Source organism: Haematobia irritans, chromosome 1 (genome assembly GCF_050003625.1).
Source record: "Haematobia irritans isolate KBUSLIRL chromosome 1, ASM5000362v1, whole genome shotgun sequence".
Classification (NCBI taxonomy): Eukaryota; Metazoa; Arthropoda; class Insecta; order Diptera; family Muscidae; genus Haematobia; species Haematobia irritans.
This window is the reverse complement of record NC_134397.1, coordinates 121,317,627-121,333,071: the sequence shown is the minus strand read 5'-3', so window position 1 is coordinate 121,333,071 and position 15,445 is coordinate 121,317,627. Positions and strand designations below refer to the sequence as shown.

At 31.2% G+C, this 15,445-nt stretch overlaps 2 protein-coding genes and 1 long non-coding RNA gene across 3 annotated transcripts; 2 read left to right on the top strand and 1 right to left on the bottom strand.

Annotated features, from left to right (window-relative positions):
* Positions 1-1,354: 1,354 nt before the first annotated feature.
* On the top strand, positions 1,355-7,129 carry LOC142241725 (protein takeout-like). The gene is made up of 5 exons (XM_075313509.1): positions 1,355-1,486; positions 1,567-1,659; positions 1,720-1,870; positions 6,534-6,664; positions 6,728-7,129. The coding sequence occupies exons 1-5, from the start codon at positions 1,372-1,374 to the stop codon at positions 7,042-7,044; spliced, it is 807 nt and encodes a 268-aa protein (XP_075169624.1). The 5' UTR covers positions 1,355-1,371; the 3' UTR covers positions 7,045-7,129.
* On the bottom strand, positions 1,492-1,831 carry LOC142241733 (uncharacterized). The gene is made up of 2 exons (XR_012723784.1): positions 1,700-1,831; positions 1,492-1,643 (listed from the first exon to the last, which is right to left on the bottom strand). It is a non-coding gene; the product is annotated as an uncharacterized LOC142241733 (long non-coding RNA).
* Positions 7,130-10,107: 2,978 nt separating the features above from the next.
* On the top strand, positions 10,108-12,742 carry LOC142241715 (uncharacterized). Its single transcript, XM_075313501.1, has 4 exons — positions 10,108-10,232; positions 11,544-11,665; positions 11,726-11,824; positions 12,236-12,742. The coding sequence occupies exons 1-4, from the start codon at positions 10,121-10,123 to the stop codon at positions 12,464-12,466; spliced, it is 564 nt and encodes a 187-aa protein (XP_075169616.1). The 5' UTR covers positions 10,108-10,120; the 3' UTR covers positions 12,467-12,742.
* The last annotated feature ends 2,703 nt before the right edge of the window (positions 12,743-15,445 follow it).

Here is a 15,445-nt window from a genome sequence, read left to right as displayed (position 1 = left end):
CATAATTTCATTTTCGATCTAAAATGCATTTTAGTCGTTTGGAAAATGATAAATTTAAGTTATATAAATTCAACTATTTTATGAATTTATTTATTCCAATTAAAAACAAATTGAATAAGAAAATAAACTCAATTGTCGTTCTCATTTTTGCTCACGATGCAAATTAAAGCGTCTTGAAATAAGCCGTAGTCAAAATGACGAAGGATGACGTTTGTGTACAAAAAATAAAGATGACTTTTCAGGGTTAAAGCCGATTGCAAATTTCGTTTCACATTTCAGTGAAACCATTAAAAAGTTATAAAACTCTCAGAAATTTCATCCTCATTACTGTGGGGGATAAACCACCGCTGAAAAAACTTTTTGGTGATCGGTTGAAACTGGGATTGAACCCATGGCCTATAAGGCGGGCATGCTAATCATTGCAACATGGTGGCTCCCTAAACACAAATGAAAAATACTTTTCTCCGGAACGAAATTCCGGGAAAAGTATTTACAGCAAATAAACCCCAATTTATCATAAACGTCTCAACGAATGTCCCTTAATCATTTTTTAATTCCGTCAAAGAAAAAATTTTTGTCGTCAAAAGAAAAATTCGTTTCTCTAAAATGTCATTCCTTAAAACATTTAAAACATTTCTTTCAGAATAGCATAATAGTCTATGCTACACTAAAAAAATATTGATGCAATTTAAAAGACAAATTTCTTGAAAATAATGAAATTTTAATTAAAATAAAGTTTGCAATCTTTGATTCAAAAATATATTCAATCATCTTTTGACTAAGGCACATTTTCCTTTAAGTAAAGAAAACCATTTTTGATTGAGTTAATTTTGTTTTAAAGTTTTGTTTGAGTTTAAGAAAAAATTGTTTGCTTTTATGTAGTTGTTATAGTTTGGAATCATGTACAAACAAATGGCTGATTTGCTTGTACGTGATTAGCTTTATTATCACATCGCAAAAGGAGAATGAAAATTCGATAAATAAAATCTATATCCTATGTTAATTTTATTTTTTTTATTCCCAGATTCAATGCTAGATAAGTCCTTAGAAGATGCCTTTATTTTAAAGAAGCCTCATCTTTGGCAAATTTGGAATCAATGCCACAATCCTTAAGGGAAGATTAAGATCTCTGGATCCAGGTAAACTTTTTTTGAGTGTACATAAACTCTCCCGAATTTTGTTGTCATTCTTACTCATTATTCGCTGTTTTTTTTCTAACCACTATATAACGTACATCGAAACCAACTATTCTTTGTTCTTTACTTATTTGCATACTCATCTGCAAGTATTTTGACAAAAAAATATTTAATTGTGAGATTGGAAAAAGTATAGGTTAGTCAGTTAAAAACATTCTACATTTTCGGTAGCATTATGATGACGATGAAGTTATCGAACGATTATAGAACGATTAATGCTTTCTACATTGCCGTGATTGCATCGCTGATAATATCAAATGTTCAGGCCGACAATTTTATTAAATCAACACGTATGTAGGAGTTTTTTTTATCAATATTTTTGAATATGCATTAAAATAAAATTAAATTGGAATTCTGGTAACGATTATAGCCACATTCTTCACACCATGTACATTGAGAGATCCTGACAATAGTAAATGTGTGACCGATTTATTTCAATCGATTTTTCTGAAATGGAAAGGAGGTGAGCTATTCAGCATTTAACGAAATTACTTACATTTTACATTCAAATTAACAATTTTAGATATTCCCGGATCGAAAGCATTCTCCTCGCTTGATCCCCTGAAGTTGAAGAAGATTCATGTAGACCAATCAGAATCACTGGTCACAATAGATCTAGACGTTTATGATATTATTGCAACTGGATTGTCGAGTTCATCAATTCAGAATGTTGGGTAAGGCAGTTGGGTAAGGCAGGGTACCAAATGGTATTAATTACGATTTATATAAAATTGTATTGTTAACAATTAAATGCTGTTAATAGGTTCATCCGGGTCGAATTTTAAATAACCATAAGCTGAAAAATGTTCTCCTCAAAACGATTTGCATGAACATCCGGGTCTCTACACTGAAACAAACAATTGTTTTTGACGCTTATTTTTTTTAAAGCATATATAAAATATTAGAGACAATCCTTACAACGTTTGCCACAAGTTCAGGTTTATATGCTTTACATAACTGGGAATTACTTTTGTCTAAAATTTCGTTCCGGAGGAAAATACATTTTCTTCGCGTATATACACCAAAGAAAGAAAATTATCGCCCTCAAACATGTTTCTAAAGCAAACTGTTACTTTTTCACGGAGAACATGGAACATGTTTATGTTTGGCAAGAAAATAATATTTTTATGACAAATATGTTTTTGAATCCCCATGAGGAAGTAACTAAGCTATTTGAGCCTGTTATACTTCCCTCTCTTCTTGTAGAAATTTAATTTTTATAAAAATGTGTGAACTTGGAGTCATTGAGTTTAGAGACTCACACTCACTCGAACACCTTGTTCGTTTCTTCGAAAAATTTCAAAATAAAGTTTTTTGTTACAAAATTGTTTGCAATACAGAAACTTCTTTTTATTCATAACTTACAGTCCATTTCGTTTATATCAAACACTGTTCTTTTTGTTCTAAGTTTTCAATAAGACACAGTTTGAAGATTCATAGTAAATATTTAATATAGTACCGAAGATCTTTTCGAAATCTTGCGAACATTTTTTAAATATATGTAATATTGCACAATCTCCGTTTTCAAAAGTTGTATTTGTTAGAAACTGTCCAACTAAAGGGTATGTTTCTATCAAATAAAGTTTCTTTACGTCTGCTCGTAGGTGCCCAATCCTATGGTCTATATATAAAACTGTTTGACGGTATGCATTGCTAGTTCTTTGACGTCTATTACGTTAATTATTTGTTGATGAAAATACCAGCTAAGCAGCCTAATTAATAATGTGTTTCAAATTGTATGATGCGATTCTTCGTTCGATCGAAATTTAAAAGAAATTATGACATCGAATAATTTCTTCTATATTGTTTGTATTACGGATGGACATCCATACGGACGTATATCGCTATATCATCTCGGAATTTCTCCACGACCCAGAATATATATACACATTTTTCCATGTGTTACAAACGGTGCGACAAAGTTAAAAAACATGGTAACAATGCCAGAAATGATCCACCAACTGAAGGCCAGATCTATCAAATCAATGATCGATGCTTCGACCAAATGCCAAATTTGGTTTTCTCCCATGATTTAGTTTGGGAAGAGGTCAGCTAGAAATGTACACCTTCGATTAGCTATCAGAACTCAAGCGTTACCGATATTACAAGGGGGGTCTCCGTACAGTTTATAAAAATATTTACTTGATATAAAAGATTACGCAACCTAAATTTTGGGATGCGCAATTTACAAAACATTAAGGAAAAATTCCTTTAAAATAATGAAATTTTAGTTAAAATCAAGTTTATAATTATTGATTCAAAAATTTGTTTGATTAAATTTGGGACATAATTTTGGAAATTTGTCTTTAAACTAAGGCAAATTTTCCTTAAAGTAAAGAAACACATTTTTGATTTAAAGAAATCTTCCTTAAATTAAGTGAAATATTGAATCATTTGACTTAAGATAAAAACTCTTCAAATATATGCTAAGATTTATTTTGAGGATTTAGCATCTTTGGTTTAAAGTTTATTTGGATTTAGCTTTATTAAATAGCTTTATTAATATATGGCAAAAACAATCTGTATCCTATTTTTAATTTTATTGATCCCAGCTTTAAAGCCAGATAGATCCCTAAAAATGTGTTTATTTTAAAGATACCACATCTTTGGCTCGGAATCAATACCAAAATCCTTAAGGGACGGTCCAAATCTTTGGATCCAAGTAAACTTGCTTTGTGAGTGTACGGTCGATGCTCACTGCCGTTCGTATTCATCGACCGTGGGGTCATTGAAGCCCTGTACTAAAAAACAAGCTTCCTCGATTCTAAAGATTTTGGTATTGATTTCGAGCCAAAAAAGCGAAGAATTCAAGCAAGTATACGTTAAAGACACAACTCTCTTTTAAATTGAAGTTTGCGTACTTAATTCTAGGATTTTTTACCTTATTCGTGTTTTCAGCTCTTCTTCTTCATGTGCTATCAAAGTCCTTTAAAAGCGTGTTAACGGCAATTTCAATTTTAAAGTTCAGACTCCACTTCAAGTATGATATATTTCAAGAGCAAAAGGTCTTTAAAATAAAGTGTCGAGAGACATCTCCGTTTTGCTTTGTAGTCAAAATGCAGAAAGTCAAAAAATTTAAAAACAATTTCATTAAATTTGAAGATTTTTGTTCAGAATTATTAAAGCCATATTGTAGATCTTAGTCCAACATAATTTTCTTTCATGTAAAGATACCCATTGTTAAGTCGAATCACTTAACTATAAGGACAAAATGACATCATTTGGACAAAAACAAAACTTTATATCAGAGAAATTCGTCTTCTAGGCCCTCACGACCAAATTTTTTTCAGTGTTGGCAGACAAACATTTCGTCCGCAGACCACGAACATTCCAACAGGACTCAGTACCATTGCACTCACGGACACTAAAAAATACCAAAATATTGCGCTTTTCTTTGGTTTAGCATTACATTTCAGACATCATCTACACTCACAAAAAAAGTTTACTTGGATCCAAAGATTTTGACCTTCCTTTAAGGATTTTGGTATTGATTCCGAGCCAAAGATGCGCCTTCTTTAAAATAAAGACTTTTTTAGGGACCTCCCTGGCTTTAAATCTAGGATCGATAAAATTAAAATTGGATACAGATCTCATTCATCGAATTTTTATTCTGTATATATTAATAAATTTATATATTAATAAAGGTATTCATGTACAAACAAATTCCAGTTTCAAAATCCAAATTATGCCAAAGATGCAAATCCTTAAAATAAGTCTTAGCCTATATTTGAAGCATTTTTATCTTAAATTTAAAAATGCAATATGTCAGTTGAGTTAAAGACGATTACTTTAAATTAAAAATGTTTTTCTTTATTTTAAGGAACATTTGCCTTACTTCAAAGATCTACAACTTTAACAGAGGGACGCAAAATTTCAAGATTTGAGTCCTAAATTGAATGAAAAAAGTTTTTGAAGCAAGGATTACAAACTTTCTTTTAATTAAAATGTCATTATTTTAAAGAATTTTGTTCTTAGCATTGCGTAAATTTTGAGTCCTAAAATTTAAGTTGCATAATCTTCCATATTAGGTCAATATTTTTTTCAGTGTATATATTATTGATCAGCGAGAAATTCCAAGACCGTGTACCAACGTACGCCTGTTTCTAAAAGCATTAAATAGTCCTGAATTTTGACACTTCTTTACTTTTGACATGATTCCTTGTTTGTCTGCCGGCACGTCAAGTTCAAACATAAGCAATATCGGTCCGGGATTTGGTATAGCCTCCATATAAACCTACCCCCGAAATGGTTTACTGAGAATCTAGACACCACAACTATTATCCGATTTGCTTGAAATTGAAAATCCAGAGGCATTCTGGGTCTATAAATAAGTGTGCCATGTATGGGATGTATCGTTTCATGTTTTTGGTTAGCCCACATAGACCGATCTCACGATTTGATTTCTTGCCTTGTCGAAACCTACAGGTGTTCTAGGTTCACGAAGACTTTGACTCAAGTTTGGTTTAAATCAGGAAGTTTCTGATGTAGGTCTCATATACCCAATTTACCAATTTTACTACACGCACTGAAAAAAAACATGTCCGTTTCCAAACATGTTGTCTTTATTTTAAATATTTTGATATTGATAACGAGCCAAAGAAGCGGAGAATACAAGTAAGGATGCTTTTAAGACACAATTCTCTTTTAAATTTAGGTTTTGTGTCCTTGCTTTTAGGAAGCAAATTTTAATTTTTTTCTTCATATGCTATCAAAGTCCTTTAAAAACGAGTTAACGACAACTTTATTTTCCAAATTCAGACTCGACTTCCAGTAGAAATTATGCTTTATTTCAAGTAAAAACGTGTGTTGAAAAACATGTCCTAATTTTGAACGATTTTTGCTTTGTAGTCAAGATGCAAAAAGACAACAAATTTAAAGACAATTTCATTAATTTTAAAGAATTTTTAAAGTCAAGTTGACCTTACCCCAAAAAATTGTTCTTTCATGTTACGATACCAATTTTTAAGTCAAATCACTTAATTATAAGGACAATACGACTTCATTGAAAATTTTATAGACATTTGGACAAAGAAAAAAGCTTTATATTAGAGAAATACGTCTTTGATGCTAAGCAAAATTAGCATTCGTATTTTAAGGACATGAAATATTTGGCCTCACGATAATATTTTTTTCAGTGCGTGCTCATTCGAGTAATGGAGGTAAAAACCTATAGAAATTAGTTTTCTTGTAATGACAGGTCATAGTCTCCATACAAAGAAAAAAATAATTTTTGGATTCAATCATGAAATTAGTTGATCCAATTATTTTTTAAATGAAATTTCTTCAATCACAGAAATGATTTTATTAAATTTTATTCTCATACTGTCTTCTATATAGGGTTCAACATGGGTCAAACTTCCAGTACGTTATCAACATTCCAAAATATCACACCAAAGGAGATTACACGATGAAAGGAAGAATATTGGTACTGGACATCAATGGCAAAGGAACATCGATCATAGATATTTGTATTTGAAGTTTTGATATAATATCCTTTTAATATGATTTACTATCCTTTCATCTCATTTCAGCTAAACTTGTTGTAGACGTCTCCTTCATAACAGAAAAAGTGGAACGTGATGGCGAAAAATTCTTCCAACTCATATTCCTAGCAACGAAATTAGTTAGTGTCGGAGATATTCGAGTGCGATTTGATAATCTTTTTGGTGAAGGTCAGAACGAATTGTCCGATAGCACCAACGATCTATTCAATTCTAATCGAGAACAGCTGCTTGAATTGTTTACTCCTGTGGTGGAGAGTACCATGAATGCATATCTCTTGCGACGATGGAATAAAATTTTCAAACGTATTCCCGCCAAATATTTATTTACAGATTTTAGGGTTTAAAATTATTGTCGAAGTCGTATATCAAGTGTCACTATGTTATGTACCAAATTTATGGAAATAAAATTCTTACTTATCATACTTTAAATACAGAGATTCTGCAATACTACTTCAACATTTTTAGTCATGACAGACAAAGAGCAAGTAAAAATTACTTGATTAAATCGAATTATAACATGCCCGGTTTCAAAAGACATATAGATCGTAGACCCCATAAAGTATATATGGTTAGGTTAGGTATAGTGGCAGCCCGATATTTCAGGCTCACTTAGACAATTCAGTCCATTGTGATAGCATAGTGGTGAACTTCTCTCTTATCACTGAGTGCTGCCCGATCGGTCTAACAAAGAAAAACACATTTTTTTGTCAAAATTCGTTTTTATACCCTAAACCATAGTGGCAGCCCGATATTTCAGGCTCACTTAGACTATTCAGTCCATTGTGATAGCATAGTGGTGAACTTCTCTCTTATCACTGAGTGCTGCCCGATCGGTCTAACAAAGAAAAACACATTTTTTTTTTGTCAAAATTCGTTTTTATACCCTAAACCACATAGTCAGGGTATAATAAGTTTGATCGGCCAAAAAATGTGCCTACCAGAAATATTGATTTTAGACCCCATAAAATATATACCGATCGACTCAGAATCACCTCCTGAGTCGATCTAGCGCTTGGTGTCCGTCCGTCCGTCTGTCCATGTATTTGTTGTTCACAGGATTCCGGTCGCAATTATTAACCGATTTTGATGAAATTTGGTACTGGGAGTTTTTCGGGCACAAGGACGAACGCTATTGAATTTGGAAGAAATCGGATCAAATTTAGGTATAGCTCCCATATATATGTATCGCCCGATTTCGACAAATGGGGTCACATTGCGCTTGTTTTCAAACCGATCGTCTCCAAATTTGGCAAAAGGTAATCTTTTCCATCGGCCTTCAAGTCTGCAAAATTTCATTCAAATCGGTTCAGATGTAGATATAGCTCTCATATATATGTATCGCCCGATTTCCCAAATTTGGCCACAAAACCTTTATTTATCAACCGATCTTACTCAAAGTTGGCTAAATATAATCTTCTATAGCACTAACTATGTGTGCAAAAAATCATCGAAATCGGTTCAGATTTAGCTATAGCTCCCATATATATGTACCGCCCGATTTTTCTAAATTTGACCATAAAACCCTTATTTATCAACCGATCTTACCCAAATTTTGCTAAATGTAGTCTTCTATAGCGCTAACTATATGTGCAAAAGCCATCGAAATCGGTTCAAATTTAGATATAGCTCCCATATATATGTATAGCCCGATTTTCCCAAATTTGGCCATAGAACCCTTATTTATTAACCGATCTTACTAAGAGTTGGCTAGATCCAGTTCCCTACAGTACTAACTACACACAAAAAAATAATACTAAACTAAATTGAGTTTTAAATTCTTGATTTTAGCCCAGATTTGTACTTAAAATTTTAAGTACGTCTGTACTATTTTGTACTTTAATCAAGTTGAGAAGAGATCATCTAACGAAATCAAGCTCAGGGAAGCTAAAAATGAGAAATTAGTGCTCACTGAAGTGCAAACACTCTTGTTTTTAGTTCGGAAAAAATAGAGAAAATAGAGGGAGAAAAAATATAAAGTTTACTCTCATTTGTATGCTCACAGAATACAAAGTCAGTGTTTCCGCTTGTTGAAATTATGTAAAACTAAAAAACTTCCACAAGTCAATTAACTATCCGTAAATTTCAAATGTTTATTTTCATATCAAACATAAGTTATACCTTATACACATTAGGCTTGAAATCTATAAAAAGTGAATTTTAAATCCCTTATTTATAAGGCAAATGACAGTTGAAATCTAGTTAAAGTGGATTTTGGAAGTGTAATGTGAATGAGGTTTTAAATAATTGTTTATATATTCTATAAACACTATTTGGATGAAAAAATACAATATTCCCAATTAATTACCGTTTTCAGACATATTGAAAGAATCTATGTAAACGATGATGCATTATGTTCCTATAAAAATTTTCATAAAAAAGAGCTTGGTGACAGAGTTAATAAGAAATGAATTTATATTACAAAATGATGCTACCATAAAGGACGCATAAAATACATTTAGTAATAAACTACCGATTATCAAAAAATGCCATGCGAGCTTTCGAAGTGAAAGTGAGAAACAAAAGCAAACATTTTATATTGAAGAATCAATTAATACGAACAATCTCATAATTTTATTTATTTATTAAAATCTTTCTCATAATTTAATCTATACCCATCATTCAAGAAGAAAATTGTCAAACGGCAACACTGCTTTCATCCCCTAAAACTAATATGATAATACTGCTGTACTCAAGTAAAGCTTATGTTTGTAAGAATATACCTCCTCTCTCTGCCTCTTTACTCTCTTCATAAGCGCATCATACTCGATATATGCGCCAGGGATGGAAAACATTGTATCCAAGAACTTTTCTGGACATGCATGGAACTAATTAACTTCATTACAAATGGTAAGAAATTTTATTTGGGGTTTGCTAAGAATTGGATCATTTCGAGTTATCGAACTCAGAAAAACATAAAAATTTAAATTTTTATATATATTTTTGTGAACAAAATTTTAGTAACAAACTTTTGTTTCTGTGTTTAGCAAACTATTTAATATTAAGATATTCAACAGGTAGTAAATTGCGAATATCTTCTCTCCGGTTTATGCAAATTTTTTAACAGTTAAGTTCCAAGCTGACATATAAGTATATAGGCGGGATGACTGATATATCCGTTGATTCGATTAAATGTTAGCTAACCGTGCCCTAACGGATCTTGATATAAACAAATAAACATTTTTATATTAATCGTAAGGATTTATATCTAGAAAAATTTACTTACAATTTTCTCTTTCAAATACCCTATCCTACCTCAAAAACAAGTATTTGGACAAAAGTGAGTTTGTCTGCTTTAAGGTACGATTTAATTAGCAAAAGTACGTTTTTAGTGCTACGGTGTATATTTTCCATCCCTGTTCTACTTAGCTCAGGCATTTAGACTTTTGCTTTTAGTTTCAGTTTTGGAGTCATAGTGAAAAGATGAGTGCGGTTGAAGTAAATACGGACGAAGCCCAACAGGAAGATGGAGACAAAGAATTAAAACAAATTTTAAAAACAATAAACTGTTGTGCGGCTTTCGCATACCTAAAAGGTAAGTATAAATTTAAGTGAAAGTGAGTGAAAAAATAATATAAATGTGTAATGGTACAAGTATATATGTATGTGTAAATGCATATTTTAAATTGGTATGTATGGCATGTACGTGAAATATATGTTGGTATAAATGTTTTTAGGAGATATGTTTTCTTATTTGTGTAATTGTGTACACAATAATTTATTTATTAGGAAAGATCGCTTTTTTGTTTCTAAACTTTTTTTTACCAACACATATTTCACGTACATGCCATACATACCAATTTAAAATATGTGAATAAACACAAACTCTGGTTGGCACCCACCCATGCATGCCTAAGCTTACAAAAATAAGTATGTATACACATTTTCTCAAACACAAGCCTTTTCTCGTTTTATGTTTGGTAGTATGTGCATATACATATTTTAAGTTGGTATGTATGTACGTAAAATGTGTTCGAGTTTTTTTAGCTAAGAAAAAATTGTGCGAAAACGTTTGGTACACTATTTAGAAAATGTAATATTTGTCGTATGCAGAGCAATATTTGTGTGCGCTTGTACCAATGTATATAGTGCCTTTATTTGATTCTCTCAAAGAGTTTACTAGAATTGGTCGATTTATTATTTGAAATAAGAAAGTATGAAATTAAATAGGAAATTGAAAAAATGTGAGTAATATTGAATGTGATGTTTTCAAACAATTTTTTTCATACATACGTACATACTACCAAACTGAAATATGCATGTGCACATACATCCAAACTTAAAACGAAAAGAGACTTGTGTTTGAGAAAATGTGTATACTTATTTTTGTAAGCTTCTTCATTATAGTGTATTAATGAGGCATGTGTGGATGTTTGTGTTTATTCACGCCCAAAAAGTGAACTCAACATGGAAGAAAATGTAGATTTATTTTGACAAGTTTAACAAAAAGATTTACTAATAACAGCATGATATAAATAAGTTAATAGATTTGTCTAATTAAAAATAAATATTAAACATATTAAATTTTTCCTGTAGTTTAAAAATCATATTTTGAAGGAAAAAATTGGAGTTTAAAATTGTTCAAAAGTAAAACTATTTAAATTGAGCCTGTTTTGAACTTTCGATAGCGTTAAAGACATTCAAAAATTTTTTAATTCCTATATTTTTGTATTTATATTCTTTATTATATCATATAATAATTATATCATGCTACTATAAGTGAAATAGTTTTGTTAAAATTTTAGAAATAAATCTACATTTTCGTTAATGTTCACTTTTCACTACTTAATAACAAACAATTTTTAAATAGAATATTATTTATAATTTTTATCTATGTGTTGTGTAGACGCAAAAATAAACAGCTCAAATTTAATTTATTTGCAAAACGAAGGCATAAAGGAAGCCATTCCAGTTCTCGGACTTCGAATTGAATTTCGAGAAAAACTTTACAAATGGAGAAATGAACAGGTAACACTGGACCATTAAAAATAGCTTTATTTAAATTTGAAAATATTTCTTTTCATTTAGGTACACCACGATGAGGTACCAATGCCAATCGCGGGTCCTCAAGCGAAAGATGTCCACAAGAAGAATTGTGATTTTCGTGGGAAAAAAAATTTAAATAGGGTAAAATTAAACTATTATTTCTTACACAGAAAAAAGTAAACTGTTATATAGGAAGAATGAACAACCTGGTGGCAAAATTGCACTAAAATGTGCACCCTATTTTGAGATTTAAACAAAGCGTGTTTAAAACAAGAAAATTTAATAATTTTTTGATTTAATTTTAATTTTTTACTGTAATTTACGAAATAGAGAAGAAATAAACTAAAAGTAAAGAAAAAATCATTGGCGCAAATCATGACCATTTTAACCATAAAGTAGTGCATTCTTACTATTTTTGGAAACCGTATGAAACTTTATTGAGCCGTGCAAAATTTCGAAAAAAAAATTAAATTTAACTAAAAACATATCATTTAACTAAAAACATGTATGTTAAATTTAGCGTTAGTTGAACTACGGACTTTTTTTCTTTAGAGCTTGGCGGACATATTATGCGAAAATGCTATTGGAAGGGCAATTATTCAATATGAACGCAAGTATCAAAGTCTGACGAAAGACTATCGAGATGAACTTATAAATATAATTACAAGCGAGGCTGTATCTAATGATATAAAAATTAGGATTAATGAATTCACTTTGCTCCTTGATGAAATTGTATGGGTTTTGCCGTCTGAGGAATCTCTGAAGGTATATATTTTATTCTAAAATAACATATTTTTTATCGCCTTATTTTTTAATTTATTTTCTTAATATCTTAATTATGTTTATATTAATTATCACAAGAATGTTAATGACATTGAAAATGTTTTTATTTTATGTAAAGAAATTTCAATTAAAAGTTTCGATAAACACTTCAGAGCCTATGAAGTTGGTTCAGTTAAAGAACAAATTCAAATGAAAAATATCAATGAATTCAATACATTTCCAATGCATTTGTATCCCATCAATAATGGGAAAGTATATGCCAGACCCAAACATGTATACTAGCCTTTTTTATTTCATTGACTACTTATTGTATGTATATAATTTAGCCATAAAACTTTTGTTGTAAATAAAAATGTGATCTAAATTAAACGCGTTTTATTTATGGGGTTTGGATACGGGATTAAATTATACTTAAATTATGATTGTTTCCGACTTATATCGAATATATACAAAACTTAAATTAAATATTCTCTCTTAATTTAAGTAATTTCTCGGATTGAATTGCACTTATAAAAACTTCAAATACAATTTTTTCTAGCTTGAATTAAGTGCAGAGTTTTCCTAAATAAAGTACGATGAATGATTGAATTAAGAAAAGGTCGATCTTAAAATAAGCAATGTGTGTACATAACTTAAGTACCTTTCATACTTAAATTAAGAACTGATCATGACAAATTTGAGACATTTTCAGGATTGAATCCAGTACTAAATAGATTGAATTGATAACTGGTTAACGTAAATCAAGAACTGAGCCGGCATAAAATAAGAATTAAGAAAGCTTAAAGGAAGCATTTTCGGGATTATAATGAAAAGAGCTTCGGGATTAATACAAGCATTATATGTCTTAATTCAAGATAGCTCAAATATTGAATTAAGTGTGGTTCGTAGCTTGAAATCAGTATTCCGTTTCTTAAAAAATACTAAATTTAAGCCACATGTACTTAAAAATTCTATACTTGAATTGAGAAATCTTAGCTTGGTGTTAGAAAAACCGTACTAGCTATACTTCTGACACCGCTGCGGCTTGAATTAAGAAATCTTTTCTTATTTTTTCTTTGTGTGTATATGTGCAAAATTTCATCGAAATCGGTACAGATGTAGATATAGCTCCCATATATGTATCACGCGATTATGAAAAATTCCTTATGTTTGACCATACAGGCCTCATTTCTTAACTGATCTTTCTCAAATCTTGCACTAGGTAAACTTTTGTGGTATTAATCAAACCCGCAAATTATTATGCAAATTGGTTCAGATTTAGATATAGCTTCCATATATATGCATCGCTCGATTTTCCCAAATTTGGCCATAGTACTCTTATTTATTAACCAATGTTACTCAAATTTCAAATTTTGATGTACTAGCCGATCGTACTTATACGTACTTGTAGCTCTTACATAAGAATATTGCTCGATTTTTACAAATTTGTATTTATTACCCACACTAATTTAACGATTTTCTCTTTTTTAATAATGGACTTCAATATTAGTGGCATACTAGCTCCGTAGGCGCAATATCAACACAGCCAGTGTTGCTAGAAGTAGGGGAAATTCCCTATATGTAGAGTTTTTCTAATATTTAGCGTCTTGTAGGGACGTAAGGCCACAATGTAGGACATTTTCACTCAACACAATTTGTAATAATTTTTACATTTTGGTGCCTCTAGAGGAGGAAATTAGAAGCCGGCAAGGCTTGATCTTTAACAATGTGTGGTAAACTTTATTCCTGTAGAAAATTTTGTCAACATTTTATTTCTATAGAACAGTTTGTCAAAATTGTATTTCTATAGACATTTTTTTTCAAAATATTATTTCTATAAAAATTTTTCTCAAAATTTTATTTCTGTGGAATTTTTTCTCAAAATGTTATTTCTATAGAATTTATTGTCAAAATTTTATTTCTATAGAAAAATTTCTCACAAAAATTTGTTTATAGAAACTTTTTCCAAAATTTTATTTTTATAGAGATTTAACAAAAAAGATTACTAATTTGGGTAGAATTCTACCAACTGTGGCAAACGTGGTGGTAATACAAATTTATATTCTAAGTTATATTCATTGCATATTCATGTTTTAAGATAATAAAGTACTTAGAACCATTTTTGTTTTGTAAAATTTTTTAAATTTAACGAAAAATATAGTAGAGAAAATTGTTTGAGAATGTATGGGAAAGTAGGGAACTTTTTTTGTCCTTGTAGGGTAAACCGAACATTTTCCCGGGCAATATTGATTATGAGCTATAGTCAGATTGACACAAAGCACCCATAGACATGTACCCCTTAATTTTCTTAAATATGCAACTGTGGTTTATCCCTCTATGTTACCCCACAAATGCTTATGATTACTAATTCTGTAATGGTGGTTTAGGGTATGATATAGTCGGCCCCGCCCGACTTTCTACTTTACTTACTTGTTATTATTCAACATAGTTCCCTTCAAGACCGATACAACGATTATAACGACCTTCCAATTTTTTGATACCATTTTGGTAGTACTCCTTCGGTTTTGCCTCAAAATAGGCCTCAGTTTCGGCGATCACCTCTTCATTGCAGCTAAAATTTTCCCTGCGAGCATCCTTTTGAGGTCTGAGAACAAGAAAAAGTTGCTGGGGCCAGATCAGGAGAATACGGCGGGTGGGGAAGCAATTCGAAACCCAATTCATGAATTTTTGCCATCGTTCTCAATGACTTGTGGCACGGTGCGTTGTCTTGGTGGAACAACACTTTTTCTTCTTCATATGGGGCCGTTTTGCCGCGATTTCGACCTTCAAACGCTCCAATAACGCCATATAATTGTAACTGTTGATGGTTTTTCCCTTCCCAAGATAACCGATAAAAATTATTACATGCGCATCCCAAAGAACAGAGGTCATTACTTTGCCAGCGGACTTTTGAGTCTTTCCACGCTTCGGAGACGGTTCACCGGTCGATGTCCACTCAGCCGACTGTCGATTGGACTCAGGAGTGTAGTAATGGAGCCA

What these genes read in the sequence shown, in the direction of transcription:
- LOC142241725 (XM_075313509.1), top strand. Translation starts at nt 1,372, where the DNA reads ATGATGACGATGAAGTTATCGAACGATTATAGAACGATTAATGCTTTC. An exon ending in TTTTCTGAAATGGAAAGGAG is followed by an intron (nt 1,660 to 1,719) that starts GTGAGCTATTCA and finishes TAACAATTTTAG; the next exon opens with ATATTCCCGGATCGAAAGCA. An exon ending in TCATCAATTCAGAATGTTGG is followed by an intron (nt 1,871 to 6,533) that starts GTAAGGCAGTTG and finishes TCTTCTATATAG; the next exon opens with GGTTCAACATGGGTCAAACT.
- LOC142241715 (XM_075313501.1), top strand. Translation starts at nt 10,121, where the DNA reads ATGAGTGCGGTTGAAGTAAATACGGACGAAGCCCAACAGGAAGATGGA. An exon ending in GGCTTTCGCATACCTAAAAG is followed by an intron (nt 10,233 to 11,543) that starts GTAAGTATAAAT and finishes TGTGTTGTGTAG; the next exon opens with ACGCAAAAATAAACAGCTCA. An exon ending in GGAAAAAAAATTTAAATAGG is followed by an intron (nt 11,825 to 12,235) that starts GTAAAATTAAAC and finishes TTTTTTCTTTAG; the next exon opens with AGCTTGGCGGACATATTATG.